Source organism: Astyanax mexicanus, chromosome 22 (genome assembly GCF_023375975.1).
Source record: "Astyanax mexicanus isolate ESR-SI-001 chromosome 22, AstMex3_surface, whole genome shotgun sequence".
In the NCBI taxonomy this organism is placed as follows: domain Eukaryota; kingdom Metazoa; phylum Chordata; class Actinopteri; order Characiformes; family Acestrorhamphidae; genus Astyanax; species Astyanax mexicanus.
In genome coordinates, this window is record NC_064429.1 from 30,670,862 (window position 1) to 30,698,813 (window position 27,952).

General features: G+C 40.4%; 1 protein-coding gene across 1 annotated transcript; it reads right to left on the bottom strand.

The window, feature by feature from the left end:
- ckap2l (cytoskeleton associated protein 2-like) lies at positions 1–27,650 on the bottom strand. The gene is made up of 9 exons (XM_049470512.1): positions 27,448–27,650; positions 25,352–25,418; positions 25,174–25,240; positions 11,565–12,589; positions 9,938–10,136; positions 7,478–7,633; positions 3,872–3,929; positions 2,596–2,758; positions 1–803 (listed from the first exon to the last, which is right to left on the bottom strand). The coding sequence occupies exons 1-9, from the start codon at positions 27,491–27,493 to the stop codon at positions 515–517; spliced, it is 2,070 nt and encodes a 689-aa protein (XP_049326469.1). The 5' UTR covers positions 27,494–27,650; the 3' UTR covers positions 1–514.
- Positions 27,651–27,952: the final 302 nt, after the last annotated feature.

Consider the following 27,952-nt stretch of genomic DNA (forward strand, 5'->3'; position numbering starts at 1 on the left):
TTTTTATAACCATATAAAAATTATTTATTTCCATTCAAAATGTGCACCTTCCTTCTTTGTTTCCTTCCTTTATTTACTAGAGTTAATCTAGTATGTAGGATAGTATGTACATTCAATATTAACAACCTGTTTTCTGATTCAATCTATCTACAGGACGGGAGTTTTAACCCACATCTGTTAACAGTTTCATGTTTAATGTGTCTCCCCTAAATGATTAACAGAAATAAATTATGTCTAAAGCCCATTTCTGTCATTTCCTGGAGAATCACTTGCACAACCTACACACAAGGTTTAAATATTTAAAAATCTGGATAAGCTTAAGGATAAATGAAACAACACTTCAACACCTCACTCGCTCCCACTCTCCTCTGTGGGTGAAAGTTAATCATCTGGGGCACAATGTGAATCACTACTAACTGCAGATAAAAATCACTAAAGGCCGAATTTCTGTTCCCGGAAATAACGCGGTTTTGAAAGATGTCACCCGATACGCAATAATCAGTCATTTCTCTGCTCACTCATAGACCAGTTCAATCGCCACATGATCTTTCAGGGCTTCATTCTCACGGTAGACATAGAGCGGTGAGTCTTCACTTTCAGCTGCACGTAACTCATTTACCTCCCCGTCATCTTCCGTCAGGAGGTCTGGGAGAGAGGTCACGCAGGGGTCGTGCTCCTGCAGGGCTGCCGGGTAACGAGGAGCCGATCTCTCGATTCGCAGCGAGCGACGCACTGGAGTGAAGAAGCGAAGCTCGTGTCCGTTGACCCGCCCCGATCTCTCTCTCTGCTGACTCCTTTTCCCACTGACGAAAAACCACAAGCAGAAGATCAATATACTGTATATTTTGCTATAATGAACCCCGCCTACGCAATGCGGGGAGGGAAACTGTGATGATGTTGCTTGGGGTACAGTTCAGAACAGCTTGAGACGGTTCTCAAGCCAGGTCCCCCCCGCAGCTAGGTGAGTAATGAAGATGAGTGATTAAGACGAGGGTGGTGATGGGGTGGAGGCGGGTGCGAGGTCAAAAGTCACGTAGGTGAGCAGCTGGAAGGTATATATATAGGACCAGGGGGAGGAGCTCGGGAAATTGAGGTGTGGTTCATATCCCAAAATTGTGTTAATTCTTAACAACACATATTTCATCCAACAGCTATTACACTACTGTTACTCAGAGTACAGCAAACAGCAGAACAAGCACACAAACATCAGGTGCAGGACCATGAGTAAATTATGACTCTAGATAAAACGTTAAAGTGACAGTACTTGAGTTTTTTGTGAGAATGTGTAATTGTTAGGTATAAACCTTCGTACCAAATCATTATGAGAGGCTCCATCTTTTGGATCTTGTTGAAACAAAAAAACAATGAGCCTGATTGTGGCGCTTTATTAAGAAGAAAAACAACAACATTATTGTTTAGGGTTCTTGCTCCATTTTTAAAGTAAAATGAATGTCTTTTAAGACTCCGATAATTATAATTTAAGGCCTAAAAATGTAGTCATAACTTAGAAAAGTAGAAAATAATTTATTGTATTGAAAATTAAAATGCAGAATTTCCAATTCGTTATGAATTTTCTTTAACAATTTTGTTCTATTGTGATGCAGAACATGTTAGCTAGCTCACTGCTAATGTTAGCTAGCTCTCTGCTAACCTTAGCTCTCTCCTCAGTAACGTTAGCTAGTTCTCTGCTAATGTTAGCTAGCTTGCCGCTAATGTTAGCTAGCTCTACGCTAACCTTAGTTCTCTCCCCAGTTACTCGCTGATAATGTTCGTATGTGCTTTCCCACTGCCATTAAATTCACCATCTAAAAATGTAATACCTACAGCAAATTTACAGTGAACTTAAGACAATTTAAGGCATTAATTATCAAGATTTTAAGACTTGTGAACAGTTAAACATATTAAGAGATTGAGAGAAAGAGAGAGGGTGTGAGAGATACAGAGAGAGAGAGTCTCCTATAGGCCGAACTGTGACCATTGGACCGTGGCACTTCGTTAAGTATTTTAAGTACTTTTAAGGCTTAATCCCATTTTACCACTTAGCCCTACCACTCTGTTTTTTGCGCATCCATGCCAAGGGGTAAGTAAGCTGTTCTGATTCTTGTTGGAGGGGCAGGTTAGGGGAAGTGTTGGGGCTACATGGTCCCTTAAACTGAGATTTGTCAGACTAACACTCCAAACAGAAGACTATGAGAATCACTGGTAAGATGTAGTGGGGCACAAGAGACAAAAGAAACCCGCAAAGTTTTTTTTTATACTTGTTAGAAATTCTGATTACCAGTTTAATGTGTAGTTTCAACATTTTATGGTCACTTTTCTTTATAACAAGCATACAAAAAAAAACGCTTGGAGTTTTACTAGCTAGCTAACTTTGCTGTTCCACGCTAAATAGTGCAACAGAAGGAAGAGGCTGCAGCATTTAAGGTGGAACGAAAATAAAAGCTAATAAACGCTAATTTTAGCTCCCATCACATTCTGAAGAGATATGATAAAGCCCTAAAGCTAACTAGTTAACCAGCAGCAAAACATTCAACACACTCTTATTCTTAAAAAAGTCTGTTAAGTGAGCAAAACAATTAAGAGAGAATAACGTACCCTGGAGTGGTCGTGATCTTGTATTTAATTACAGATGAGTTTCCCTTCTCCCCTCTTATCAGAGCTCCCACTGGTTTTGGAGTTTGCATATCATACTGCGGCTTCCCCTCTTCCTCACTGTCCACTTCCTCTCTTTCCTCCATACAAGGTGAAACAGCAGAACCTAAAAATAAAACAATGGAGAGACATCCGTTATGTTGTGTATTTAGCTTCACAGTAATGCAATTAATGCAAGTAAGATTAATGTTGGTTAACATTAAAATTGGGGCTGTGAGGTTAATGAAATTATTTTGATTTTTGATTTTGATTAATCAAATTACTGTTTTAATATGATTTGTTTTAATAAGTGGAATAATTGAGATAAACACCATTACATATATATATTTTTTACATATTTTTCTTAACTATAATACTGAAATATAAGCAGGTTATGTTGTGTTTAGACCAGGTTTAATATAAAAGCTGCATTTAAGGTTGAAGGGGTCTGCTTACTATTCGTTCAAAAAAAATAAAAAAATAAAATAAAATAAAATAAATAAAAAATTTAATTTAAATGTAAGGAAATTGATAGTTTACGCATTACTTTAAATGGTGCTGTCTGTTAACAAAAAAAAAAAAAAATGTTAGAAGTAAAAATTGTAAACAAAAAACGCTCATATATTTGAAAAAAAAAATTGGATTATTTAAGCAATAATACACTCAAAGTTCGTGCTGCAACATGTAATATTGTCAGTGCTGTGTTCCGGTCATAGGCAGTGCCAATATTACACGTTATAGCACAAAGCTCGAGTGTATTATTGCGATTATTCCACAGTTCCATTATTGCTGTTTAGTGAAAGATTTTGAGTTAATGAGATTGAGAAAATTTGATCTGTTTGGTTATAAACTCCACAAGTTAAAATAGTCCCATTGCTGCTCTGTTTGGCTTGTAAGCGCTGCTTTGTTGCTAGGTTACCTGTATGTGGCGGAGTAATGCATGGAGAGCTTCGGTTACAGTGCATTACTGGCTGATAACGGCACTCATAAAACGCCTCCCAGCCAATCAGATTGTAGTGTCGGAACTAAGTGTGGTATAATACTATTTTTTGTACAATATCAGCCAGCTCTAGTTAAACACAAACTAAAAAAATAGCATTTTAAGGTACATTAAACTAAAAACTACTTACAATTTCTAACATCTTTTGCAGCAACTCTATCACCTAACCAAGCTAAATACTGCACATATAGACAAAAAAATACAAATATAAAGATAAATAGATCTTAATCTTTAGTTTACCTTTTGCTTCTTTCTTTTTCAGGATTTCAAATATCACAGCACGCAGTTCGTCCACAGGCTGAAAAGAAAACAATATTAATATTATTTATGATGCTTTGAGATAAATGAACAGAAACTTGCTTTGGTTCAACTCCACATCACTTTCATGATGAAACAATTATAAGAGCAGAGTGACGCACAAAGCTGTTTCCAAAAAAAAAAAAAAAAAAAAAAACAATAATTAGGAGTTAAATGGAACACTTACTAAAACAACATAGAAGAAGTTTAAACAAATCCATTCAGCACTGAAAAATGCCTATATAAACATCATCTTCACAAGAACACTTAGTTGTAGGTGGTCTGTTTTCCAGCTGAGCAGCGATAAACAGTATGAGTGTGACAAGATCTCGTGGCACGATATTTCCCATCAAGCTTAAATCTCGCTGTAATAAAAAACAGTTGTGTGGACTTTTTAAGAAGGATCTGGCAACACAGTAGCGATAGAAGCGAGTGTTGGCTGAGCAGTGAGAGCAGCTCTCAGCAGAAGAGGAAAATTCAGGTATTTGTATAGAAGATGCTTCTGCTACTTTTAAGTTTAAGTAAGTCTGGCTGCATTTTGGCTCCAGTGGAAACAATAAACGGTAACAGAGTGACCAACAAGACACAAACCATATATAAATACTGTAAGTAAATCCTACACGTGACTGTTTCATAGACAGCTGTACTGATCCCTTAGCTCTGTACTGTATTAAAAAAATGTTCTGTCTCTGTTTGCACTGTACCATTGTCTTAATATAGTTAAATTACAAGAGATTTAGGAGAAAAAAAACACAAACCATAGTCTTAATATGACTGGATGTGGTTTGCACTTATTGTTTGCTCTATATAAGACCTAGAAAAGTTTTTTTTATTTTTTTATTCTTATTTCTATTTCTTCTAAAATCATTACGTGAGAGAAACCATTCCACGTTTGCGTTATATGATTTTGTCAAATAAAACTCTAGTTTTCAAGCCATTTTTCATTTTTGACGTTTTCTTTAAAATTGTATTTTTAAATCTCGTCTCGTCTCGTTCTCGTGAACCCAGTATCGTGTCTCGTCTCGTGATATTTGTGTCTCGTCACACCTATAATAAACAGTTATAGATATATCAAAATGCTACGCTGCACTAGAAAAAGGATTTATATATATTAGGGGTGGGCGATATGGCTCTAAAATAATATCACAATATTTCAAGGTATTTTTGCGATAACGATATACTTGGCGATATAGGAAAACAGAAAAATAATTAATTAATTTCAGGAATATAGTATAATAGTATAACAGAATAATCATAATGTGGCAAAATAAATAATATAGCATAAAATAATATAATGCAGCAAATAATATTGCAGAATATTTAGTGCATGCATATAAACTGCAAACTAAAACAATTATACAATAAATACACCTAAAGCTTCACAGTAAATAATAGACTACTTTTAAGACAGAACATCTCTATTATCACGATATGGATTTTTAATATCACAATATTTCTGTGTCACAATATATTGTATACGATATAATATTGCCCACCCCTACTATATACGTATACATACATATATATGCATATATAAAACTCATGTGAGGTCTATACTCTTTATTCTGTTGTCCTTAGGGAACCAACACCCAGTTCATTTTCTCCAGCTAAACTACTCTTTTATCACTGATCCATGTAATGCAGCCAATAATATTACAAGAATAAAAAAAGGACAGATGATCAATGGATTGTGTCCATTTATCATCAGGCCATAGCCGTGATTTATCTTCATAAGCTTCAGAATGTTTAATTTTTTTGTAATGAAAACATTCACGTCCAAAAGTGTTTGTGCTCTGGATTTATATCAGAAAAACAGAAATGGGATAACACTCGATTCTCAGTCTAATTCAGTTCAAATGAATACAAGAGTCCTACAGACTATAAAGGACACAAACTTAAAAAATGTAACTTAAAAGTGTTAAACAAACCAAAATACTCTGTGAAGCATTTAGGTGCTCTTATCTGGGGAGCTGTTAACTTGTGGTTTCTGAGGCTGGTAACTCTGATAAACATATCCTATACCACGGAGGAAAATCTTGCTCTTCCTTTCCTCAGGTGGTCCTGATGAGAGCCAGTTTCATCATAACGTTTTTGATGGTCTTTAAAGGCGACTGCACTTGAGGATACTTTTAAAATTCTTAAAATGTTTCAGACTGACTGATTTTCATTTCTTAAAGTATTTTTATTTTTTATTTAGTTGAATAGGTTTTGCTTTTAATAATCTGGATTAGAACATTACTCAAATAGGGCTATTCACTGTATACCTGTAAGTCTACCTCTTCACTACTTTACAACTGATGCTCTCAAACACAATAAGAGGCAAGAAATTCAACTATTACCCCTTGATGAGTTCAGCACAGCTGTTAACTGAAAACCTGAATTCCAGGTGACTCTACCTCATAAAACTGATTGAAAAAAATCCAGCCAAGATGTGCAAAACTGGCATCTGAGCAAAAGTAGCTACTTTATAGAAGAATCTAAAATATAAAACATATTCTGGTTTAACAAATGTATACTTTGGATGATTTTTGTATTAATCTACAAATGTAGAACTTTTTTTAAATATACTTTTTTTTTTTATACTGTACCAGAGTCCTGTAGATATGACAGTAATGATTATATAGGTTAGTGATTATAATATTAGACTGAAAGGATGTGTTAATTGGAGAAAACTTTACAGTTCTAATACCCTGTTGGAGAAACAAGAGGAGATACGGTTGGACAGATGTCCCAGCAGATCCCACAAATGCTCATGTACCAATGAATTCGGTGGTTGGGGAAATGTTAAGGACTGCTTTTGTGTTTATTTTTTCATGGAAAGACCTTGATTTGATTCCAAAAGCTGCAGAGGTGCTGCTTTCTCACACTTTTCCACTCACTCTATTTTGGCTTCAAGCCTAGAACTGCCAGGAACTGGAACAAGCTTTCTAACTTTCCACAATAGACTGAAATACTGTGTTCTGATCCTTTCAGCCCAGTGCTCTATAAGGTCAAATGATCTCAACCGCTTTTATCTTAGTTTGTAGCTGTGCTGTGGGATCATCCAATACCATGAAGTCAGTGTTGAATGCAACCAAATCCTTATGCAACAATGCTCCAAATATTTGTAGACATCTTCCCTTTATTAAATATCTATATCTATGTGTTACAAGACCTTGCAGATCTTCCTTCAACACACTCATGGCTGCAGAAACCCACCGTAAAGCCAGGGGTGAAATCTGATTTAATTGAAAACTCAAACTCATGTTTGTATCAAACTTGCGCCTTGTGGAAGAAGCATGGTAAAAAAACTTTTAATATCACTAAATAAGGACCTTCTAGAGAGTCTGCCACTGATCTCTATACATTGAGTATCAGACCAGTAACCGGCTACACCTCTGGAGAGTCCATCACTCAGCCCAGTATAGTGAATATCAGAAAACTAACCGGATTCCCCTCTCACAAGTCCATCACTCATGATTGTACAGTTTGGGGGAGATTAGCCACAATGCTAACAGACATTGAATGAATGGAAATAAAACGAGAGACTTTGTTTTACAGACAGCGTACCTCTCTAACCACACGAACGGCTTCCTCAAATGTTGGTAGAACGTTGAGGTTTCCTTCTCTCTCCATCAGCCTGACTTTGCAGATCCAGTACTTGGCGAATTTCTGTGCCATTGGCACTCGAGATAGCACATCTCTGATCTGCTCGAAAGGACAACCCTGTTCAGAATCATATAAAAAGAGAGAAGAATAGAAAATTACATGAAAAAGTCAAACATAAACTCTTATTATTAGTGTGTTAATATTTCTTCATTTTTTCTACTACTCAGGACTTGTTTGTTTAATACATCAGATATATTCAGAAAAACGTGAAGAATTTATACTTTTTTTTTTAAACCCAATTTTTCAAACTCCTCAATTTAGCTGAACCTATTAACACACCTTCTCACAAAGACCCCAAGAATGACTAGTCAACAGAATTTAATTTTCATTCATTAAAATATATTTTTTAATGCCACTAATACTTGTTGTACTGTTTCTATTGTTGTGCTGATAGAGCGGTGTCCTGGAGTGATGGATTGGGAGGGCGATGAGTCTGACTCTCCATGAGGCTTGATCATTAACAGCAGATTTAACAAATTTAACAGCAGCTCTGGTTATGTTTGAGTCAGATATGGTAACTAGCTTGACTAACTGATGACATATTTCCTTTTGGAACATGTTCCAAAGTCCGGACTCGGCACATGAAATTTCAGAACTTACAAAACTGTGCCATTGTGTGTGGTCATTTGAAACTATATTGCAAAATTTACTCAAATTTAAGCAACAAACCTAATCTAGAGGTGGCAATATGTGATTGATTTTCTTATTGTATTGACTATCAAACATTAATACGCATATTATTCATATCAAAATCCCTGTTTAATTAGATGATGTGCAGCAAAAACTGAATAAAAGTATTTGAATAGCAGTTTTTAAGAATCTACTAATTCTGATGCATTTAAAGTGTGTTAAAACACTGTGATAAATCATGTTTATGCCATTAAATATCATTTCATATTGCACAACTCTTTTAGTGGGTGACTACATTTACCCCAAAGACATACATCCTGCTTAAACGTCTGCAGAAAATCAATTCATTCACTCCTTTTTTGACAGAGAGTTGTTTTTACAGCAGCTGTTAGCAATAAAAGCTTTGAGCATACAGCAAAGAGGTGAGCAAAAAAATACTGTAATTTTAACTTATGAAGTAATGTGAAAAACCTCACTAAATCACCAGGGGCTCTATCAAACGGGAAATAACACCTCTTATTTTTTTCTATGGACTACAGTCAGATCAGATCTACAGTCCCTGAGTAGTATTATGAAATTATTTCTAATTATTTGAATCACAGAAGAAGAATAAAGTTGTGTGTGCAGTCTGTGTAATGTGTAGCAAGTGAAATGTAGTTAAGTTAAAGATAATAAATGTGATTTTTTCTGATACTTTTTGCTTTACTAAGCTTTTTTTTAAGAAGGAAAAAAAAAATTGGTGGAATAACCCTGGTTTTTAATCACAGTTTTCATGCATCTTGGCATGTTCACCTCCACCAGTCTTACACACAAGCAGTTCAGCTTGGTTTAATGGCTTGTGAACAAGTTTTTTAATTTGGTAAAATCAAAGAAACTCAATTTGTAAGTGGTCTCTTATTTTTTCCAGAGCTGCATTTTTTCTTTTAGGAATAATGACCTTAATATGCACAAAGTCAACATTTGTGTCAAAATGTAAGCATTTTTTCAGTAATTATTGCATGATTTAAGTCTATCTTCATTCATTTTGAAACTTAGTGTTACTTTTTTAAGAAATCTTACTAAGACAAGCTTACCTCACTGGCAGATTATTTTGCTTAATATAAAATTAAATACATCTCAATTAACATATACTTTGTTTTAAAGTTAGTTACACAGTTCATATAATATCTGCCTGAGCTGTCTAAAAAAAATATATTAGTCACTTTGCCAAAATTAAATTTTACAGTTAAGACCGAACAAAATTACACATTTGGCTGGGGGATGAAACAAATATTTTCACTGGCTTTTATTAATTTCGGCAGATATAAAATACCATAGCACTGTTACTCAAGAATCTTGATTTTAGCCTGACTATTAGCAATTAAAGCTAAGGAGACCGTCTGCTAAGTCTGTGTCCCACGCTTCATACAAGAGCCTCTATCCAAGGTTTTTTTTTTTTTCCCCATAAAAAAAATAAAACAGTGGAAGCAATAATTTTGAAGCAGTGGGCCATAATGTTGTATGTTGTAGAAGCAATGTGCTGAGATTTGTTTTTTTCGCTGAAATTATAAAATATGTTTGATGCTCAATAAATATAAATTGTTTCATTTTGTTTGGTTTTGATAAAGAGACAATTACAACACAAACAGCTCAAAAATGTGCTATGAAGTATTTAAATCAGTGATCCTAAATACAAACAGTTACTTTTAAAGAGAATTATTTTAAGAAATCTTGGGAGGTGTGTAATATTACCTGCTCAACAAGCTTTATACAGTCGTTAAGTGACTGGTCTACAGTACAGACGAAGCGATGGACCTCATCCTCTTTCTCAATAGTAGGCCAGTAAATGGAAGAGACTGTAGCTGTAGTCTTCCTCCTCACTGGCTTAACAGGCATCGGAGGACGTTTATACGTTATACCTCTGGATTCACGCCACTCCTGGAGTTTACGGCTGTGTAAAAAGCAAAAATATGAATGTCATTATTCATTTATACGTTTTTTGAAGGATATGAGGCACCATTTCAAAATCCCAATAAGCAGTTCCGTAATGTGACCTGTATCATCACCAGTTTCATCTCCAGCCTCACAGGAGCCATCAGTTCCAGTGGCTGACAGCTGGGTTCATCAACATAAATGTATTCAAGCTCATCCTTAAAAAGGCACTTTATTCAGCCACACCCACTTTTTTGGTTTGCATCCTGTTTTTAAAACAATCATGGGGTCTAATACCTCACTATTCCACAACTGAAATGCTGACTTCTCGCGGTCATTCATTTCCCTGTCTTGATGTAGAAAAGCACACAAATTTAGAGAAGTTCTAACTGATAATTCCTGATTGAGATTTGCATCAGATTTCAGTTGTACATAAAGTGTTCAATATCAGACTCAGTGTAGTTTGGCTGCTAAAACTGCAACAAATATAAAACAACTCCATATTTTATATATATATACATATATTACACACACATATACTGGTGAAAACGCAGTGAATGCAGTAAATCGATTAGACAAATAAATTCCTCACCTCCCAACACTAACATTACACACGACAAAAAACAGTCTAAAAAGTCCCATACATTTTAGGAACTGGTCGATCATGGCCAAACAAGGGTGTGGCTACAGCATTAAAGCCTAAAAATAAAGTTTATAGAAACTAAAAAAGCAAACCTAGGGTGGGTGCAATCAGAGACTGTAAAAAAAGATGGAGGCCGTGTTGCCGTTCCCATTCATTCAATGAAAATGAAGCCAAAATCTTCCGCCATGTTGGCGATCCTGAAACCAGAGTCTGTGCAGTAGAGACCAGAGGAGGGAGAAAGACTGTGGAGAGACCGCCTACTCATTTAAATAAACTCACCCCTGAGGGCTGCCTCCACAGAGCTCACACAGTCTATGGTCCCACCCATACAGTCATTGGTCCCACCCCGGCTAGTTGTAACCCAGCCCTTTTACAATAACCACATCTTTTTGAATAGAGCTGAATAACGTTTTAAAAAACAAATTCTGTGGGGATATAAAAGGGTGGGGTTACACAGCTTTCTGCAACCGTACAGCAGGGGCGCCCGACCTGTGGTGGCTTCCCTTTTGAGAGACCATGCTCTGTCCAGCTATACACAGTCTATGGGAGCAATCAAATAACAAGCTATTTTCACAGCAAGCTTTAACATATTTCCAGTGATAAGCCCAGAGGTCAGTCACTGGAACTCCTTAATAGCGTCCGTGATGCTGGCGAACCGAAATTTCTTAGTTTAGGATGGTTAGAATGGTAAACGGACTTATACATACGGGCATATTAAAAAATATTTTAACATTCTAACAATTTGTAGACAAGATATGAAGACAACTAAGAAGATTTGTAGACGATTAACAATAAAACACTCACATTCTCTCCTCCTGAGCAGCATTTATCTTCTTCTTTCCATCCAGAGGGACAGTCCTAACACCCTGAGTGCTAGGATTGAACTCGGATTTAGGGGTCTTGGGCGGAATTGTCGCTCTGGTCTGGCTGAAGCTCCTGGAGCGCTGTGGAAGACTTTTAGGCAATGGGGCTGCTGGAACAGTGGTTTTAGAAGGGGGTAATTTAACAGTTTTATTGATTGTTGCTGTTGTACTTTTTCTGATGGAAGGATTTGCAGTTTTTGGAACAGCTGACTGTAGAGCTGGCTTTATTTCAGCTGCAGTAGGAGCTTTTCTTTGTGTGTTTGGGAGACCAGGTTTATTATTTCCAGGCTTGTTGGATTGAGAATGTGATTCCTTTCTTTGAGTCAATTCCGTTCTGGCCTTTTCTGGCTGTGAATTCCTGTGCAGAGGTTTCGTGATCTGAGTGGTATCACTGCGTGCTTTGCCTGCAGGTCCAGTCTGTGTACAATGAGTCACAACCTGTACCTCAGGCTTGACTGACGCCTTATTTCGTAGTTGTCTTGTTGCTGAAAACTTCCTCTCTGATGCGCTTGTAATTTGATTAGATATAGATTCCTTTCCTGTGACTACCGTTCTTTTTGGTATGCCCGTTTTGACGCTGATGGATTGCGATCTAAAAGAAGATACCCTGAAGGACGTCTTTGCTTGTCCAGACATGGACTGTTGATCTGTCTTGAGAGATTTATATAGTTTTGATGGCCCAGCATCTGTTTGAAGAGCTGTTTTTGTCTTCTGCTCTTTAATAGAGACATTTCTACCAGTGGTTGTGAATTTCGAGTTTGTTCTGCAGTGTTGTGGGGCTGTTTGAGACAAAGTGGGTTTGATAACTAGGCGCTGAAGGCTGGTAGAAGGGGCTCTGGGTAGGGTTCTCAACTCCCTTTTGAAAGTGGTAGTGTTTGCATTCTTCTCTGACAGTGCACTGCCCAGCTTCACAGCTTTTCTTACATCTTTAGCACTTGGAATACTGTTCTCCTTTTCTTTGATGGACTGAAAAAAAAGAAGAGAAAGGTCACACGATGTTAGCTGGAGAGCATGCCTATGAAAAGCCCTATTTGGACAGAACGACATGCAACCAGCAATTTCCTGTGGTATTAAATGGTCTGTAGCTGCGATTTGTGAACAAATAACATTGGTAATCAACAATCCGACAACAAACCAACATATTGAATTGGGATTTTCTCAATGTTATGCAAATGAGTTATGATCTAGTGAAGTGACATTCACCAGCTTTTGCTTTATAAACTTTGGGTTTCTTAGGCCTATCTGGACAGGATTAGTTTCTCAGGGGGACGTCTGTGAAAAATATTTTACACTTCTACTCAGTGATAAAACTCTTGCATCCGGACTGAAATTGAAAAAACAGGAGGACCAGTGAGTTTTTTTTTTTTTTTTTAGCCTTTCTCGGTCACATGACATCTCGTTCAGTAGCTCCTTCATTTCCACTCGCTGTTGTGTTTATGTGGATCTCCATGGAAACGAGCACCCAAAGTGTAATTAGGGTGCGTGGCAGTGGACAAATAGCTGTTTTATTAAAAGTGAGGTGACGAAACTCAAGAGATGTGCATCCGGATGGGACTAAAATTACCGGAGGACCACGAGAAGAGTTCAGAGAAAAACAGAAGATAATTCACCCTGTAATTTTCTTAGAGAACGTCTGAGGAAAAACACGTACATGGTCAATCCGGACGAGAATAAAAACACAGAGGACCCCACTAGAAAAGAAAATTACCCCAGGACCCCCGAAGAAACTAATCCCGTCCAGATAGGGCTTAAGATTGCCATAATCTTTTTTTTTTTTTTTTTTTTTACAGACACTGACACCTTTTACTGTCCATAAAACAAGCCATAAAGATATGAGGTCATTTCAATCATCTTCAAATTGAGTAAATATTCCTTAATTTTCCGTGGAAAATAAGTTTTGTGCATTTTTCTACAGAAAAGCTCACAAAAGTGTTTCATCAAACACGTCTCACCCAAGATAGCGGCGCGTTAACACGCAGCGGCCGCTCCGGGTCCGTTAAATGGTGCTTTTGTGTTACTATTTGTCGTTTTTTTCCGTTTATTTCCTGCAAATATGTGCATCGGAACACCCGGCACATGTTCTACCACCGCCAGACCCTGCTACAGTGGAGAAACCAGCCAGAAAACACGCTACCGGACGAGGTTCTGCAGACGCTACTTGAGCTTAGCCTGCTAAGAGACCCAGGCCGCCAGCCCGCGGTGTTTCCTGACGCCGGAGCCCAGCGGAAGTGCCATCGCAAGCGGTGCGAGCGTAAGCGGAAGCGCGGAAAGAGAGCCGGGACCCGCGCGAGGCTAAAGGCTAGTCCTAGCCGGCCGGCTATACCATCGCTCTTTCTTGCAAACGTCTGTTCCCGTGACAATAAACTGGACTACATCCGACTCCAGCGAACTACCCAGCGTGAGTTCAGAGACTGCTGTGTTTTGGTTTTTGTGGAATCGTGGCTGAAGGACAACATTCCGGACAGCGCCATTCAGCTAGCCGGGCTAACCGCGTTCAGAGCCGATAGAAGCGCGGCTCAATCCGGGAAGACCCGCGGTGGAGGCGTGTGTGTTTACATCAACACGGAATGGTGTAACAACGCTGTGACTGTCGCCAAACACTGCTCTCCGCTGGTGGAGTTCCTGATAGTCAAGTGCAGACCTTTTTATTTAGTACGGGAGTTCTCCGCCGTGCTAATAGCTGCTGTCTACATTCCACCCAGCGCTAGCATTGGTGCTAATGCTAAAGAGGCTCGCTGTGAACTCTATCGGACTATCAGCGATCTGCAAAACAAACACCCAGACGGACTGTTTATTATCGCCGGAGATTTCAACCACGCAAATCTCAAGTCAGTGCTCCCTAAATTCCACCAACATGTGAACTTTGCAACGAGAGGAGCGAGCGCGTTGGATCTTGTTTACACAAACATCCCCAGTGCGTACCGGGCGGAGCCCCGCCCCCACCTCGCTTTCTCGGATCACATGTGTGTTTGGCTGACACCAACATACACACCACTCATCAGATGCTCCAGACCAGTTCAGAAGCAGGTGAAAACCTGGCCGGCAGGCTCTATCTCTGCCCTTCAGGTCTGTTTTGAGTGCACTGCATGGGACATGTTTAGGGAGGCTGCTACAGAAGGCGATTCTGTTGATTTGGAGGAGTATGCAGCATCAGTCACTGGCTACATCAGCAAGTGTATTGATGATGTCACTGTCTCCAAGACCATCACCACACGCCCAAACCAGAAGCCTTGGATGACTGCTGAGGTACGTGTGCTGCTGAGGACCCGCGACTCCGCCTTCAGAGTGGGTGACAAGGTGGCCCTGAGGAAAGCGAGAGCCGACCTGTCACGAGCTATCAGAGTGGCAAAGCACGCACACGCCCAGAGAATCCACAGCCACTTCAAGGACACGGGTGACGCGCGGTGCATGTGGCAGGGCATCCAGGCAATCACCAACTACAGGACAATGCCACCGTCCTGTGAACGTGATGCCTCCCTCCCTGATGCCCTGAATAACTTTTATGCACGGTTTGAGGCACAAAACAACACGTTGGCGAGAAAGACCATGCCCAAGCCGGACGAGCAGGTGTTGTGCCTGACTGCAGTGGACGTGAGGAACACTCTGCACAGAGTCAACCCACGGAAAGCTGCAGGACCAGACAACATCCCTGGCAGAGTGCTCAGGGAGTGCGCAGACCAGCTGACAGATGTCCTCACGGACATCTTCAACATCTCCCTGTGCAGTGCCACTGTCCCAACGTGCCTCAAGTCCACCACCATCGTCCCCATGCCGAAGAAGTCCACAGTGTCCTGCCTCAATGACTACCGTCATCATGAAGTGCTTCAAGAGGCTAGTCATGAGGAACATCAAGACAACTGCCCTCTTCACTGGACCCCCTGCAGTTTGCGTATCGTCCCAATCGCTCCACGGACGATGCCATCACCACCCTTCATCTCTCCCTCACCCACCTGGAGAAGAAGGACACTTACGTCAGAATGCTGTTTATAGACTTCAGTTCAGCATTCAACAGCATCATCCCACAGAACCTCATCAGGAAGCTAAGCTCGCTCGGCCTCAACACCCCCCTCTGCAACTGGATCCTGGACTTTCTGACGGGGAGACCCCAGTCAGTCCGGCTCGGGGGCAGCACCTCCAGCACCATCACACTGAACACGGGGGCCCCCCAGGGCAGTGTCCTGAGTCCTCTGCTGTTCACCCTGCTGACTCATGACTGTGCTGCAAAACACAGTTCTAACAGCTTTATCAAGTTCGCCGATGATACAACCGTGCTGGGTCTCATCACCAAAGGCGACGAGTCAGCATACAGAGAGGAGGTGCAGCGGCTGACAGACTGGTGTACAGTCAACAACCTTCACCTGAATGTGGACAAGACAAAGGAAATGGTTGTTGACTTCAGGAGAGCACAACACACCCACTCTCCACTCAACATCGACGGGTCCTCTGTGGAGATTGTTAAGAGCACCAAGTTCCTTGGTGTCCACTTAGCAGATAACCTCACCTGGACCCTGAACACCAGCTCTACAGCCAAGAAAGCCCAGCAGCATCTCTACTTCCTCCGGAAGCGGAGAAAGGCCCGTCTCCCTCCACCCATCCTCACACTCTTCTATAGAGGGACCATTGAGAGCATCCTGAGCAGCTGCATCACTGCCTGGTTTGGGACCTGCACCGTCTCTGACCGCAAGACCCTCCAGCGTATTGTGAGGACAGCTGAGAGGATCATCTGCATCTCTCTCCCCTCCATCACGGACATTTACACCACCCGCAGCATCCGCAAAGCAACCAGCATTGTGAATGACCCCACCCATCCCTCACACAAACTGTTCTCCCTCCTGCCTTCGGGAAGAAGGTACCGCAGCATCCGGTCCAGCACGACCAGATTCTGCAACAGCTTCTACCCCCAAGCCATCTGTGAGTTCCAGTTTCGAGTCAATCAAATCTTTAAAAAGGTAAATGTAGTATAGTGGTTGTCACGCGCTTATCTTTAAACACTGTGTACAGCTGTTGTTCATACCTTGGTCCAGATGAATGAAGATGTTGAAGATGGAGGTAAGTAGGCCACAAGCAGGTAAGTAGCAGGCAGGCAGAGGGAGAGGGGCAATGGCATGCAGGCAGGCAGGCAGGCAGCAGCAGGGAGAAGGGAGAGGGGAAGTGGCAGGCAGGCAGCAGCAGGGAGAAGGGAGAGGGTATAGGCAGCCAAACAGGTGCTACACAGTGAAGCAATCTAAATTGTTTGTTATCCAACTAATGCAAAGTAAACCAAATGTAAAGACTCAACATAAAGAAGTTTAAAGAATAAACTTAAGTAATTATTTTTCCAAGTTCAAAGGCTTCCAAATATTCAAGCTTAAAGTGGTTAAAGCGGTAAAAAACTATATCACTACAACCCTTTTCTTTGTCTAACTGAGACTGTCTACTAAGTGAGAGGCAGCCATCTTTACCTGGTCAGGTGACCAAAAACTGTGTCAAAATAAAAGTCCATGGCCTGAGGCCAGCAAACCAAAGTAAGTTAACCAAAATAAGAATTTAATCTAAGGAAACTAAAACTGGCTCCAACATATCCGGCCCCTTATAGCTACCAGGTGTGCTATAACAAAACAAATTTACAATGGGGCCAGTTACCAATAAACAATGAATTCAATTTCTAAATTCTAATTCTAAGTGTTCTAAATCCAATTATACTATAAATGTGTGCAAATATCAGTCTATGAATGCAGTGCAAAAGGAAGCTCGTGCGCATGTCATGAGTCTTGTTCAATGTCAGTTGTTGGCCTTGACCAACAGGTAGATCTTGCTGATGGGCCTTAGGAGCTGGTTGGTTCTAGTTTGCAATCTCACAGAACGAACAAGGCCCTTGGGATCAGCTATGGCTTCGATGACTCTTCCCATCACCCATGAGCCTCGCGGTGCTGTAGGATCAGCAATCACCACAATGTCTCCCACGCAGAAGTTGGGCCTGATGCGGGACCATTTAGATCGTTCCTGCATGAGTGGAACATATTCCTGTATCCACCGTGTCCAGAAGAGATCTGCGATATACTGTATTTGTCGCCACCGTCTTCTGGCATACAGGTCTTCCAGTTTGAATGTTCCTGGTGGGAGAACAGGCTGAACTTTAAGCTGTAAGAGGTGATTAGGAGTCAATGGTTCCAAGTCATTGGGGTCATTGGAAACGGTTGTCAAAGGCCGGCTGTTTAGGATGGATTCAACTTCGCACATTACTGTGACTAGACCTTCATCATCCAAAGACTGCTGGTTTGTGATGGAGGATAATATTCTTTTCACCATTCTTATTATGCGCTCCCAGATGCCTCCATGGTGGGCGCCGGCTGGAGGATTGAACGTCCATTTAACACCTTTCTGAATGAGGCTGCGCTCAATTTGATCCATATTCCAACGTTTCAGTGCATCCCGTAACTCCTTTTCAGCAGAGATCAAATTAGTTCCATTGTCTGACCTTAGTTCCTTTACTTGGCCTCTTCTGGAGATGAAGCGTCTGAACGCATTCACGCAGGAGTCTGTATCCATTGAGTGTGCTACTTCCAAATGGACTGCTCTGGTAGTCAGGCAAGTAAATATCACACCGTAACGTTTCGCCATGCCACGCCCTCTTCTCACCTCTATTGGTCCAAAGTAATCCACTCCAACATGTGAGAATGGAGGGAGGTCAGGAGTTAGACGGTCAATTGGCAGATCTGCCATTTTCTGCTCCCCTGCACGTGCATAGTTCCGCCTGCAGGGGACACAATTGTTTACAATTTCCCTTGCAAAGGAATTTGCACAAGGAATCCAATACCTTTTCCTTAAGTTTGCCAAAATATGATTTCTGCCACAATGACCAACTTGCTTATGGATATGTTGAAGCAGAAGCTCTGAAATGTAATGCCTCTTAGGCAAGATAGCTGGATGTTTCTGCTCTTCTGGCATAGCCATCCTGCTAAGGCGGCCACCAACCCTTAAAATGCCATGGTCAAGGACTGGGTCTAGTCTGAAGATGGAGCTTTTCCGGCTGACGTTCTTTCCATTGCGCAGGCATTCTATCTCCTGCGGAAATCCTTGCTTTTGGCAGAACTTCACAATAGATTCTTCTGCCTCTTCTAGATCTTGAACAGAATGTGTCATGGGACCAGCCTCAACTCCCTTTAAGGCCCCTTTTCTTTTGAGAACACGTTGGGTAAGTATACGCTTCAGCTTTAAGAACCAGGCAACAGCTCTTCTAAGCTTATTCCAATTGGAGAAGTTGTTCAGTAACATGCTGATCGGATCATGATGACTGGCAACAGTGGCATGGACTTCAAATACCTTTTTTCTCAACTCTAAGTCATCTGGTGAAATCCCAAGGTCGACAGGTGAGTTGGGCCAGTGTTTGGGCAGGTCTTTCAAGAACTTGGGACCGTTAATCCAGTTGTTGCCTTTCAGGAACTCTGCAGCGTTCAATCCACGTGATGCATAGTCTGCAGGATTCAGTTTTCCAGAAACATGTTTCCACTGTGACACATGTGACATGCCCCTTATTGCGTTTACACGATTGGCAACAAATGTGTGAAATCGTCTGCTGTCACTTCGTATGTACTTCAAGACAGTCGTACTGTCTGTCCAAAACACAGATGGTTCCAAGTCTAGTTTCAGCTCATCCATGAGCATCCGGTCTATACGAACGGCTAGTACTGCAGCAGTCAGCTCAAGACGTGGGATTGTCAACAACTTCAACGGTGCCACTCTTGATTTCCCCATCACAAATTTCACATGCACCTGCTCCTGACTGTTGACTAACCTCAAGTAGGTCGCCATGCCATATCCGACTTCACTTGCATCGCAGAAGTGGTGTAACTGTGCATGTTCAACCTTTCCAAACGTCTTTGGTTTGAAACTGCGGGTGATGTTGAAGTCTGTGAGAGTCTCAAGGCTTTGCAGCCAAAGTTTCCAGGATTGCATCAGGGTGTTGGGTATGTCTTCGTCCCAGCTAAGGTTCAGCCTGCAAAGTTCCTGCAGCAGATGTTTTGCTGGAAAGGTTACTGGGGCAAGAAAACCTAGCGGGTCATACATTGAACTGACCGTAGACAGAATGCCTCGCCTGGTGCATGGTTGTTCTTTGGGAGCTACATGGAACTTAAAGACGTCATTTTCTGCACTCCAGTGCACGCCTAGGGCCCTTTCTATTGGCAGGTCTTCCAGGTCTAGGTCCAAGTCCTTTACTTCCTTAGCCATTTCACATTCTGGAATGTGGGCCAGGACAGCTCGGCTGTTACTGGACCACTTTGTTAGATTGAAACCTCCTGCTGCACACAGAGCCTTTAATTCCTTGTACAGTTGTATGGCATTGGCCTCTGTATCTACAGACTTTAGCAAATCATCAACGAAAAAGTTGTTGAGGACCGTGTTCACTGTGTCAGCTGAGAAGCTGTCTTTGTGGTCCTCAGCAGTCCTTCTCAAGGCATAACTGGCACAACTAGCTGATGATGTAGCTCCAAAGATGTGAACAGTCATCCTATATTCCATGAGAGGCTGAGTTGTGTTGCCATCTTTCCACCACAAGAAGCGCAAAAAGTCAGCATGCTTTGGTGGTATCTTCACCTGATAATACATCTTCTCCACATCCGCCAGTATGGCCACGTTCCCATGACAGAAACGCAGCAGGACACCAATCAAGGAGTTTGTAAGATTTGGGCCCTTCAGAAGTTCATTGTTGAGAGATGTTCCCTGGTAAGATGCGGAGCAGTCAAAAACCACTCGTAAGCTTCCCTTTTTGGGGTGGCGTACTCCATGATGTGGTATGTACCAACGTCTTGTGCTCTGTAATGCCACTTCCTCTTTGGGCACAAGTTCAGCATGTCCACATTTCAACATGCCATTCATGAGCAACGTGTATTCCTCCTTGAAGACTGTGTTCCTCCCAAACTTCCGCTTCAAAGATTCTGCCCTTTGCTCTGCCATCAAACGGTTGTTAGGCATTTTGGGATCTCCTTTAAATGGCAATGGCAACTGATAATGTCCATCTTTTACTTTAATGGAGGAGTTCATTATGTCCAGAAATCTCAGTTCATCTTGAGACATTTCCTCCTTCTCATACGCACTCTCAGGAAAGTCATAGTTGTATTGCTGAATCAGAAGATCATGTAAGGTTTCCACTGAAATCCGGTGGCTGTAAACATATGGTTTGCCTTGCTTATTGAGACGTGTGTGCTCGTTATGGAGGAGACCACTGACAACCCAGCCTAGCAGGGTTTTAGTTGCAAAAGGCCCATTGCCATGGCTATTTATCACCCTCCATGGCTCCATGAGTTTGGGCACATTTGTACCAAGCAGAAGATCAATGTCAGCATCAATGCTGGGCAGAAATACATCCTTCAAGTGTGGCCATATCTCCAAATCTTTCTGCCTTGGTATGTGATTTTTGCTGACTGGTATTTCTTTCTGCGTGTAAACGTCAGGCAGTCCATAGAAGTTTCCTCCTTCTAAGCTGCTTACTTCTAAACCACTAATGACGATGCTGTCAGTGGGTTTCTCCTGACCCATGGTTCGCAAAAGAATCCTATGATGTCTTCCCTTTGCATTCAGTCGTCTTCGGAGGCTTTCTGTGCAAAATGTAGCAGAACTTCCTGGATCAAGGAATGCATAGGTCTGAACAACATGATTAGACTTACTCAGCTTCACTTGAACAGGCACAATAGCCAATGTGCAATAATCGTCACTAGAACCAATGTTTTCCTTTCCCAGTGAGACCAATCCACTATTTACTGACTTTCCAGATCCACTGGAGGTCCCGTTGTGATTTGTGACTCCATCTTTATATTTACTTGAAATATGAAGAATGTCGGGATGCCTTTTAGAACAAACAGTACAAGTAAGGCGCCGTTTACAATCTTTGCTCATGTGGCCCCTTACCAAGCAGCCAAAACAGACACCTTTCTTCTTTAATATTTCAACACGTTCTTCATGTGTCTTAGACAGCAACTCTTTACATGAAGTCAAGGTGTGTGTTCCTTCACAAATTGCACAAGTGTTTGTAACATGGTTAACAGGAGGTTTGCTGTTAACAGATTGTTGCTTGGGATCTTCAATAGTGGAAGGGGCAGATGCATTCGTCACAGCAGTTACAAAACTACCTTTACTTTTAAATGACAGCTTGGAAGTTGATGGGATTGTGGTCTGCAAGAGCCTCTTTGTGTGAAGTGGCTGTTGGATGTCACCAAACAGGGGATCTTGCATGATCCTTGCTTGCCTTTCAATGAAGGAGACCAGGTCAGAGAAAGTAGCCTTGGCTCCTCTCCGCTCCAGGATGTCAAATGCCTTTGACCGCCATCTTTCCCTCAACTTCAGAGGAAGCTTTGAAACAAGAAGCCTCAGGTTGGAGGGCAAACTAAGCTCTTCCATATCTTGCAGACTTTGAGTCAGGTTGCAGCATGCTCGAAGGAAGAGTGCATAACTGGACAACGCCTTTCCATCTTCTGCTTTAATGTTACTCCAACTTAAGGCTTTCTCTATGTATGCATTAGTGAGCTTTATTTTGTCACCAAAGTGGTGCTCTAGCAGTCGTTTAGCCTCTGCATAGCCTTCTTCAGCACTCATATGCAAACAGCTTCTCACCAACTCCTTTGATTGGCCAGAAGTGTATTGCTCCAAATAATATAAGCGATCTTGATTACTTATGGCCTTATTTTCAATTCCATGCACAAATGCCTGCATAAAAGGCCTAAAGTTCAAAGGTTCCCCATCAAAAACAGGTATGTCCCTAGTGGGAAGCAAGGATAGCCGCTGTTGCTCAAAAAAGAGGTTTGCAAGGTCACTTAAACCACTAGTCATATGTGGCTGTACAGAGTGTGTGGTAGGATCAGCTGCAGCTATTACCACAGTGGGAGCAGAAGTAGTGGCTACTATGTTGGGAGTGGAGGAGGCAGCTGTAGGAATGGAAGCGGCTGGTGCAGCCACTGGAGTAAAGGTGGCAGCTGTAGGAATGGAAGCGGCTGGTGCAGCCACTGGAGTAAAGGTGGCAGCTGTAGAAATGAACACGGGTGCACCGGCTGCATTTGAGGTGACAGCAGCAGGGACTGAAGCTGACGCTACAGCAGGTGGATTGGAGGTGGCAGCTGTAGGCTGGGGTGGATAAGAAGGTAGTTGATAGGAGAGTTGGGTTTGTCTCTGTGCTGTAAGCACTTGAAGAGGAGTCTTGGGGACTGCTTGTATATGAGCATATTCAACTGAAATCTCTGGATCCGAATAAGTTTCCTTTATGCCTTTTCTATGTGCCTCCAGATAAGAGTTCATGGCATCCATGGGTTCTGTTCGACAAACAGAGCGTGCTTTTGTTTCCATTTTTTTCTCATAATTCTCCAGAACTTTCATTTTTGCGTCTGCTGCAGCAATGTCAGTGTCCAGTGCATTCTGCTCTATTTCACTTTGCAGGTGCATCCTTTGTAGCTCAAGAGCCTGCTTCTTCTTAAGCCCGGCAGCACGTTCAAGAAGAGCTGCCTTTTCTGCCTCAGCCTTTGCGCGAGCTGATGACAGTGATGATGCATTTGATTTGTGAGAACTCCTTGACCTTCTAGTTGCATTGGAAACACTGTCCATAGGGGTAATAACAGGTAATGGCTGAGACAGACTGCCTTTGAATGTCTGCGCATGTTCAAGAAAAGACAAGAAGGAATTATTTTTTGGTTCATACCATTTGACATGTTCATCTCGCCTTTCTTCACCAGTCAACATGTCTTGCACCAACAAATGAGCCTTGTCAAATTCATTCATTGCATCCATAAGATCTTGAATGCCTTTGTTCATACCAGCAACATTGCCACTGTCCATAAATGCCTTCAACTCATTTTGTTTCCGTGTACAATAACTCAGTTTTCCCTTTCGGGTTGAAATGCGCTGATTCACCAGCTCTTCAGACATGAATTGCAACTTATCAATATCTGTAGGAGAATCAGCAACTTCTAAGTCAACTTGAAGTGACTCAGATTGAGCCATGATCTGTGTATTGGCATCCACTGTTAATGAATTAGCAACGTCAGCTTCAACTTCATCTTCAGGTGTCTTGGAATGAGACATTTTCAAACAATTTCACCAAGGGAGCTTATTCCAAATAAAGGGACTACAACGAAGGATTTCTGTATAACCTAAAGAATGTGTTCCAATATCCAGTATCCAAAAGCATACACAATCCAAACAAATCCACATTCCATTGTCAAACAAATCCCATTTCAAGTTGAGTCTTCAAGTATAAGCACTTCATGAAAAGTTTTTTACTAATGTGAGTTCCAGTTTCGAGTCAATCAAATCTTTAAAAAGGTAAATGTAGTATAGTGGTTGTCACGCGCTTATCTTTAAACACTGTGTACAGCTGTTGTTCATACCTTGGTCCAGATGAATGAAGATGTTGAAGATGGAGGTAAGTAGGCCACAAGCAGGTAAGTAGCAGGCAGGCAGAGGGAGAGGGGCAATGGCATGCAGGCAGGCAGGCAGCAGCAGGGAGAAGGGAGAGGGGAAGTGGCAGGCAGGCAGCAGCAGGGAGAAGGGAGAGGGTATAGGCAGCCAAACAGGTGCTACACAGTGAAGCAATCTAAATTGTTTGTTATCCAACTAATGCAAAGTAAACCAAATGTAAAGACTCAACATAAAGAAGTTTAAAGAATAAACTTAAGTAATTATTTTTCCAAGTTCAAAGGCTTCCAAATATTCAAGCTTAAAGTGGTTAAAGCGGTAAAAAACTATATCACTACAACCCTTTTCTTTGTCTAACTGAGACTGTCTACTAAGTGAGAGGCAGCCATCTTTACCTGGTCAGGTGACCAAAAACTGTGTCAAAATAAAAGTCCATGGCCTGAGGCCAGCAAACCAAAGTAAGTTAACCAAAATAAGAATTTAATCTAAGGAAACTAAAACTGGCTCCAACACCATCAGACTCCTTAACTGCAGAGACTGAACTGATGGTTTTTCTGTACATGCACACACACTCTTACCCCCCTTACCCCAGAAAATGGAAAGCACTAAAAACCCTACTACCTCACTGGACTCTATTGCACACTGCAAAATTTGCACAATGTCTTGTTATTTATTATTCTTTGTCTGTATGGTGTTGTATTGTCTGTCTGCACTTTTGTACTGTTGCACTATTGTTCTGTCTACACTGTGTTTATGTGCACCATGGTCCTTGGAGGAACGTTGTTTCGTTTCACTGTGTACTCTGTATATAGCTGAAATGACAATAAAAACCACTTTGACTTGACTTTGACTTGACATCAGACATGCCTCAGCTCTTTCAAGTATATGGCAAACCTCAGCTGAGTTAAAGGACTCCTCGAAACGGTACTTCTGCACCTTTAGGCAACATACGTGTCATAAACATGTAGCTGCTAGTTCTCAAAGTTGGTAAGGAGTGATTTTTTGAGGTGGTGGCAGTGCATAAATTGAGTAACTCCCATCTGAGTCATTTAAGGCATGATTTCTCATGCCATTCCTAAGTAAAATTACAGTACTCCACCCGTTGTGTAAAACTGCAATCAAAAGAAAAAAAAATTAAAAACGTTTTTTGGGCATGAAATCTATAAACTTACAGACTGGGGCCTCTGCAGACCCCCTGAGGGTTTCTTCACATCTGTACCACCATCCTTGAGATAAGGCCTTAAAGGAGAAAACAAGGAACAATCAATCAATCTTTAATTTGACACTTTCTAGTTATTGGCTTTAAATTGCAACATCAAAAATGATGCAAAAACATTTCAAAGGACTTACTTTGGGTTTGGTGGTTTTAATCTGCCTTTTGCTGCCAAATACTCAGCGAGTTTCTGCTTGCGTAACTCTGCGAACAGATAATTTGAATACAACCTATGTCTCACCCTGTCAATCAGGTCATTCATGATGTGTAATGGTGATGAGATGAGATTATGCAAATTAAGCAAATTCAAGATAACATTATTCAGACTTATATGAAAAGGAGTGGGGATATTATGGAGAAGGCCATTTAATATTGCATAGTTTTTACAATTACAGTAGGCTTTGAGATTTAATGGGGAAACTAGTGTTTCTACTGTTCCTACTATTTTTGAAAGTGTTTCAAAGCACTGCACGAATTTACCTAAATTTAGCTTAGAGCACAAATTTCCACCAGTTTCATAATACAGTTGGTGTAGCACTTCAGTTTTTACACATAGTTTTAATGGAAGACAGTAAATATATGGTTCTTTACTTTTTTTTGAAGTACTCTCTCAACACACAAATCAACTTAGGTAAAAAATACAAAATAGATAAAATTAAAATAAACAAAAATTTAGAAAAAAAAGTGTTCTTAAGTGTTAAGAAATAATAATTTATATCAAGCAATGATGTTGATGACATGGTCAAAATGCAACCAGCATGTGTGACTCTCCTTGTTTATTGACAAACAGGTCACATTGTGCTTTGTTGGTATATCTGCTGTGAAGCTAAAATGTTAATATTTACACAGATCATTTGGTAAGCCCATACTTATCAATATGCCACTTTATGTACTTTTCAAGTGTACTTGAACTACATTTAAATATGCTGGAGTGGGCCAGACAGGATAATTATTTTTTTGCCAATATGATGTCCAGGAAATAATTGAATTGAACAATACTGAAGAACTGTGCAGTTGATATAATGACAATTAGGGGTGTGCCATATCATATACGCAATAATATCGCCAACATTTTTGAATATCGTGATTTATATCATACCCTAAAATATTGTGCAACATCACCCACCCCAATCACATCCCTACCCACATCAGGGTACTACTTTTTTGGCAAAATAAAAATGTCACATTGTTCTCATTTCCCATTATTTATGTGCTAGAGACACATTATACATGTTCAGTATCATTTATTTAACTTTAATCCTGGATGTATGGCGATATTTGGAGTGTATTATTAGTATTATGACATTCTGGATTATTGACTTCAATTGACTAAACATGACTATTGAATATCTTAGATTGGTGTGTGCCATATCATATTATATGCATTTATAAAATTTAATTTTCATTTTATTGCAGTAGTGTATTCTTGATTTTTTTTATGCAGTGTTTTGTCATATTGCCAAGAGTATTATCATGAAAATATCATTAAATATAGTGCTAATATTTAAGGGTCATATCTCCCACCCCTAATGACAATACAACAGCATATATTAGTGCAATTACACATTTCTTACATACTTTAACTCAGAAACGAATTTTCAATAAGTAAAATTTAGAGGTTGGAAGTAGAATATGAAAAGTTAAGTACTAAATAAATGTAAAAAAAAATATTTTAATAATTTAATTCATGTTCATATGGCTTTTCCTGCCCAAATAAACACAACAGGTAATAAATATGTGAGCAAAAATAAATAAATGTTACGTCCCAATATCGCCAAATAATCGGTAAAATGTTTATTGTGACAGCTCTACACTGGAGTATTACACATTTAAGTGCAGTGGCAATTCCTGAAACGTTTGTTAGCGTTATATAGGTTTAAGAATTAGACAGTACAATGAAGCCACATTGTGATGAAAAAAAAAAACGTTTTAATGTTTTACGTCTGTGAAAGTAAACCAGTTCTCCTGTGCCACACTGGTTAAGTGGCTAATGTAAGCTACTCAACAGTAACGTTAACTCATAAAACCAAGGAAAAATACATTCAGCTTTTATACACTTCTAAAGATTCAGCCTCGTATTTAAACTAGTTTGGACTGTAGCTTTTACCAGTGCTTATAGGGCTATAATAATGGTAATTGTTTAAAAATATAAGCTGCTAGTTAGTTAGCTTAGCTTAGCTAATGTCCCCACACTGCTGCTTAAGCTCAGTATCAGTCACAAAGATTACTGTACCTGTTCGTGAGAGTTTGGGCGCGTCTTCCTCCGCTAAACTTCCCATCACTGCACTTAAAAATACTGTATTTTAATCCCGTTTTATTATAACTATCAAATTATGAGCATGAAATGCTAAAGTGTTCTCCCCGCAAAACTCTCTCCAAAACAAACGCACACAAACGCTTGAATGTTGCGGGGTTAACGCCCCCTTCACTCTGATTGGTCCATTCAAAGATTTAAAAATAACGTCCGTTTCCGCCTGTACAGGATGCGCATAAGTTAAAAGTCCCTAAAAATAAAAACATAGAGCTAATAATAATATTACTATTTATTTAAAGTATTTTTTCAAGAAAAAAGTTATATATAAATGAATATTGAAGTTATTCAGACTATAAAAGAACACATAACGAAACATGTAAACGTTAAAGTGTTAAACAAATCGATACTCTGGGTTCTTGTTTTTTTTTTTTGATTAACTGCCCTTTATTTCTTAACCCTTTCATAATCTGCACCCATTAAAATA